This window comes from Artemia franciscana, chromosome 8 (assembly GCF_032884065.1).
Source record: "Artemia franciscana chromosome 8, ASM3288406v1, whole genome shotgun sequence".
In the NCBI taxonomy this organism is placed as follows: domain Eukaryota; kingdom Metazoa; phylum Arthropoda; class Branchiopoda; order Anostraca; family Artemiidae; genus Artemia; species Artemia franciscana.
This window is the reverse complement of record NC_088870.1, coordinates 47,762,869-47,769,215: the sequence shown is the minus strand read 5'-3', so window position 1 is coordinate 47,769,215 and position 6,347 is coordinate 47,762,869. Positions and strand designations below refer to the sequence as shown.

Sequence of the window (6,347 nt, the reverse complement as noted above, 5' to 3'; positions counted from 1 at the left end):
TCCTAGAATGTCGCAAAAGGGCTCATTCTAACGGAAATAAAAAGTTTTAGTGCTCTTTTTAAGTGACCAAAAAAATTGGAGGGCATAATTAATAGTCAAAACCATAATAACTATGTCTTTGGGGATGACTTACTCCCCCACAGTCCCTGGGAGAGGGGCTGTAAGTTACAAAATTTGACCAGTGTTTACATACAGTAATGGTTATTGGGAAGTGTACAGACGTTTTCAGGGGATTTTTTTGGTTTGGGGTGGGGTTGAGGGGAGGAGGCTATATGAGAGGATCTTTCCTTGGAGGAATATGTCATGGGGGAAGAGAAATTCAATAGAAAGGGTGCAGGATTTTCTAGCATTACTATAAAAAAAAAACAATGAAAAAATAAACATAAAAAAGTTTGTTTCAATTGAAAGTAAGGAAAAAGCATGAAAACTTAAAACGAACACAGATTATTACGAATATGAGGGTTCTAAAAATACTTTAGCATAAAGAGCGAGGTATTTAGGAGGAGATAAATACCTGGCTCTTTATGCTAAAGTATTTTTAGTGGTTTCAACTATTTATTCTACGGCCTTTCTGATTCAGGGGTCGTTCTTAAAGAATACGGACAAAACTTAAGATTTAGTGTAAAGAGCGAGGTATTAACGAGGGGACAAAACCCCTCATATACAGAACAAAAATATAAGAATATAAAGTTTGTTACGTAAGTTAATTCTTAAGTTACGTTTATTTTATACTAATAAAAACGTTCGCTAAAAATTAAAGTTCTAGATGCCTTTTTAAGTAACCGAAAAATTTGGGCAACTAGGCCTCCTTCCCCACCCCTTATTTCTCAAAACTGTCTGATCAAAACTAAGACAAAGCCAATTAGCCAAAAAAGAATTAATATACAAATTTCATTTAATAATTTATGTGTGAAAGCCAAAATCAAACATACATTAATTCAAAACGTTCAGAAATTAAACAAAAAAACTAGTTTTTTTAGCTGAAAGTAAGGAGCGACATTAAAACTTAAAACGAAGATAAATTACTCTGTATATGAAAAGGGTTGTCCCCTCCGCAATCCCTCACCCTTTACGCTAAATTTTGACTGTTTGCCACAATTCTACTTAAAAAAAAAAAAAAAAACTTTAGCGTAAAGAGCCTGACCATGAGGAGGGGTTGGCCCCCATCATATACGGCATAATTTCTGTAGGTTTTTGCGTTTTAATGTCACTCCTTCTTTCGGTTAAAAAAACCTGTTGTTTTTTTATTTAATATTAATTGAAGAAACATCCTGAGCTATTTGGAAGAATCAAACCAAGAAAACCTTTTTCTCAATAAAAGTAGGCTGTACATTTTCTCCGTAATTATAAAAATTTAACGCGTTTTTGTTTTCTTTTTTTTCAGTCCATGCCTTGGCTGACTTTTTAGATCCTTATCTATGCACGTGTAAAGGTATAGTTTACACAAGAAATATAAATATAATACAAATTTACTTATAAACAAATCCTAAATAACAACTAAACATTAATTAAATCCAAATTTTGAGAATAAGGCACAATGGTAGCCAAAGTCAACTAAGATTCTATTCTAATAAGTTTTCTAGTAACTACAAATCTAAGAAACATACAATATTTACAAGTCTTACTCACAGATATAAGCAGTGCCAGAACCAGAATAAACAAGTTCCTGTGGAAACAGAAACCGGCGTCCTCCTATTTTTTCAAATATGATATTTTTTTAATATATTTTTTTATAATATTTTTTATAATATTTATTATCCATAATTTATTATTATAAATAATATATTATTATTATATTATATATTATATTATTATTATATTATTAAAATTATATATTATTATAATAATATAATTCATTATATAGCTATTATTTTATTTTTTTTTAATATTTTTTCTATATTTTTCAAAAAGGACAAGCTAGCCACAGAGCCGCTTAAGGAAAAGGCTATCATTGTGTCTTGTAAAAATGCTAGATAACGACACATTTAACATTTTTCTGCTTATTACGAGAGTAGAGGGAGTAAAATCTTAGTCCAGTCATAAGTGTAGAGTCATAACAGAAACAGCAATTGAAGTGATAATAATTAGCAATGAGTCAATTATATTAATGACAATTGAACTTTGAAAAAAATTCTTGGAAATAGCTTTATTTAATTTAAACATGGTCATATAAAATTAAAAGTTGTTATTTTACCTTTTCTTAGGTTTTCGAGAAGCGGTCTCCTCGTTTCACGACGTTGGAAGCAAACAATAAAAACTTGCCATCTTATGAAAGGAACACATTAAAATGCGTGACCTTTAGTCACTCCTTTCCCCAGTATTTTCTTCCTAATTGTTTGCTATCATTAGCAAAAGAGATAAAGGAGTAAATCCTTACCCCTTGGCTCTCCTCTAGAAGGTGACCCTGCTTGAAATCTTTCAGATCAGAATAATCAAACTTATGAAATTGCTTATATAAGTATAATAAAATATTAATATAACTATTAAAATAATATATTAATAACTTATATTAAAATAACTTATATAAGTTATTTCCGGAATATTTGTTATTGCCGGAATAAGCTGTAATTTAAAGTGAAAAGTCAGTTTGTTTTCTTTTTCAATATATATATATATATATATATATATATATATATATATATATATATATATATATATATATATATATATATATATATATATATATATATATATATATATATATATATATATATATATATATATATATATAATATTATTATTATTTCGTAAAATTATTTTATTCAAATAAAGTATATTCAGAAAGTGTGGTCAGTGATTAAACATGTATATTTATCTACTTTTTCACATTCGTACGTTTGTTCACCTATTAATTCACACGTAAAAAAGCGCATTAGCGTTAGTTCTTCCCTATATGGGTCAAAATAGCGTTTTTTCCTATGCACAGCCCTGCTGGTATGTAGAAGAAGTATTTCCACCCCCTAGTGTGTGTTCTGGTGTGCCACTTTTTTCAGAATTTGTAGATATTTTCTGCCGTGATTTGAGCTCTTCACTAGAAAAAATGAATATTTGCACCACATGTGGCATATGTCTGCTACACAGGGTGCACACTACCTGTCGTACACAATTTTGAAAGTGAACAGACCCTCTCTCAAAAAAGTAATAAAGAAATTTCTAATCACTTTCATCAGTAACAAACAGTTTTGTTTGAAAATAAGCAATACAAAGCTAAAAAATATATCATAAGACTCTAATGAAATGTAAAAAAAAAAATACACAAAAACTGAAAATCGAATAGACCAGTAAATGACTAGACCAGAGACGCTGAACCAACAATATCGTGAGTCAATTAATATCTAAAGCACTGAAAGATGACCTTATTAAATTTAAATAGAGACTGTGAATGGAAGTTATAAAAACAAATAATTTGATATAGATTTCACATTGAAACATATATATATTCAGCCATAAGATAGCCACCTATTCGTATTTTCCACAACTGCAGCTTTAACAGCATTGAGTTGAAATTCTTTCTAAGATTTATCATTGAAAAGAAGAATTATTGTCAAATATACAATTTGCAGAATGATCATGCTAGCTATAAAGAAGAATAAGAAATAGCTTGGAAAATCCATCAATTATTCGTAGATGGTCAAAATATTTTGTTAGAAAAGAAGTTAAATTTTTAAATCAATACAACTCTGTATGAAAAAATTCAGTCTACTTCTTGATATTTTTATTTTGGAATAAAAACGAATTAAGCATTTCATGTTTTCAATTTTTTTCATAGTAAATATTGATGTGCATCTATGTAAAATAGATTCGCTTTCGTAAATGTAAAGTAATGTAAAGTTATGTAAAGTAATCCGTGAAGTGGTACTCAAATGTTTTGTCCAAGTATTGGCTGATATTCTTCAAAATGCTCTTTACTTTCAAGGGCTTTGGAATGATCCAGCCGAACTTTTGAAGATTTCTATAATTAGAGGAGTCTCATTACCCCTTATTTCAGTATAAACCTAAGTCTAAGATAATTAAAGTGCTTTAAATTCACAAGCTAAAGGTAAAAAATGGGGGGAAGTGGAACGTCTTCTTCTTTCATACAACTCTTCTCATTTTTTCCCTCTGACTTCCCATTTTTTGACTGGAATGAAATAGCATCACTTTTCGCTGATCCATCCGAATGACTGAATATTGGGTAGCTGTATGCATTAGGGCCACCAGAGAAAGTATAGCTGTTTGGAATAATATTCATATCATACGTAGGAGGATAGTGGTGCCAGTTCTGTTCACTTGTCTGCTGATGATAGGTCAAGTTACCAAGATTGTTGAAAGTATTGGCCATTCCTGACAACACTGCAGCTAGAAAAGAAAATTAGTAATCGAACCAAAAGTATAATTGATAATTACATTAAAATTTTCAGCTATCCACCATGACTAGTTCAGCTTCAGATTTTCCATGAGGTAAATCTGAAAACAACAATGGTCCGGATTCAGCTTTTTTACAGACTGTATTCCCTGTCAAAGAATTTCTAGAATACTTTCAAGTGAACTACAATCTTTTCTTTTGTAGCATTGCATTTTAAATGGGGAAGGAACCCTATCTAAAGTCAGCCAATTTAGTTTCGAATGAGTTTTTCTAATTATACGATATTTGTAATATAACTTAACTGCTCATTTTTGAGTCAGTTGTAAAGAGGCCAACTTTAAGACTTGACATTACAAGTGTGCAGTATATGAGCACTAAAGCTTAAAGCATAAAACTCGTAAGTTTAAATCTTATTGTTTTGGCATAAAATTACAAAATGCAGTAATTACGTACAAGTGATTCCAGTCAAATTTGAACACACCCAGGATAAAGTTCAAATGTGTCTTGGGAGCAACACTTCAGTTTTTATTTTGTGTTTTTCCTTTTAGACCACTGTTTTCGTTTTACTGCGAAATAGTTGCAATAGTCAAATACAGATCCATCCAAATATGGAACTCAGGTCAGATTCATTAGTACTACATCACATTCTTGACAGTTGCGTCTAAAGTTTGCCTGAGACCAGAAAGGATGGCTTTTGCTTGTCCTTGCGACATACTCAGCGTGTGATTAACATTGCAGTGATTACCGTGAATTACCTAACCATGTGCTTTATGCTTAATTTCCTTAATTTGCTTCATGTTCTAGGTGCTCAGGTTTTTTAAGTAAATACTTGAACTTAGCCAACAGAGTCAGAAATTCATTGCTAGCACACCACACCCACCACTAGACTGGAATGCATCAAATCCCAAAGCAGCACGGAAAAAAAAAATCAGAACCCATTGCGAATAACTAATAACATCTCCACTGAGTCGAAAAATAAAGAAAATGCAGTTCTCCTTTCTACCAGATAAGACTGCTAACTAGGACTAACTAGGTCGTCATATTTATAGCACTTCAGCACTATCAGAAGGCCAGCAAAACAAAGTCGAAGTATATTTGGACGAGTTTGATAGACATTTTGAATCAATGTCAGCAAATTCCCAATTGTCAGCATGTTCAGATTCTAGAAAAGGAAACAAAAACAAAAGTTTCTAAAACAGTATTTGAATGATCTAGAGTATACAACAAAAGACTATGGATTCACTGCATTCACAGATTAAGTCCCATGTGAAAGACTGGTTTTGCTGTAAAAGATAACATAAACTCGTGAAAGGCTGCTCATTTATGATGAAAAACTAAGATTGATGCAAGCTATTGTGATCTGCAGATCTATGGAAACAGTACAAGAAACCCAAGGACAGACGATTTTCCTATTACAAAATGAGCCTTCTGGAGTCAAACAAACAATAAATACTATAGATATTTTGTGCAACAGTCCTGGCTGCTATTTTGTAGCTTAGCATACTCAATGTGCTGTGAATGCCTATTGCATGGGAAGAAATTTATCAAATGTGGTAGGATGAACTATCTTGCTATATTTTGCAAAAGTAAAGCTACAGATAAGATTTCCAATGACCAAGAAGGATATTCAGTGCCTTTTTGGTCAGTTGGGTTGACGACCCAGTAAAAAAAATTCTCGCTGCTTCTCATGTTCACCCAAATCTGGTAGAATACGCAGTGGGTGTTATCTTCAAGATTAATACTGCAGCTTAAGCGAATGTATTTCCTTGAAAAAAGCTCAAATTTAATTGCGAAACCCAAAGCTAGCATGATCAATGGTGCACTAACTAGCTACTGGAGGCAAGTTCTCAGTGAAGTGAACATGTTAGCTAATGTTAAAGCACCAGGATAATTGATCCTAAATGCACCGGTTTGTTTTTCAAAAACACAAAAAAAACTTTAGTGTAAAGAGCGAGGTGCGAGGAGGAGGCAACCCCCATCATATACGTAATAATTTCTGTTT

General features: G+C 31.7%; 1 protein-coding gene across 2 annotated transcripts in view; it reads right to left on the bottom strand.

Moving 5' to 3' along the window:
• Window positions 1-1,453: 1,453 nt before the first annotated feature.
• Window positions 1,454-6,347, bottom strand: part of LOC136030504 (retinal homeobox protein Rx2-like) — a 29,341-nt gene continuing 24,447 nt past the window's right edge. For both annotated transcript variants that reach the window (XM_065709525.1, XM_065709524.1), the window contains exon 7: window positions 1,454-4,338. In XM_065709525.1, coding sequence (XP_065565597.1) covers window positions 4,034-4,338 — 305 coding nt within the window. In that variant the 3' untranslated portion in view covers window positions 1,454-4,033. The remainder of the gene's footprint in view (window positions 4,339-6,347) is intronic.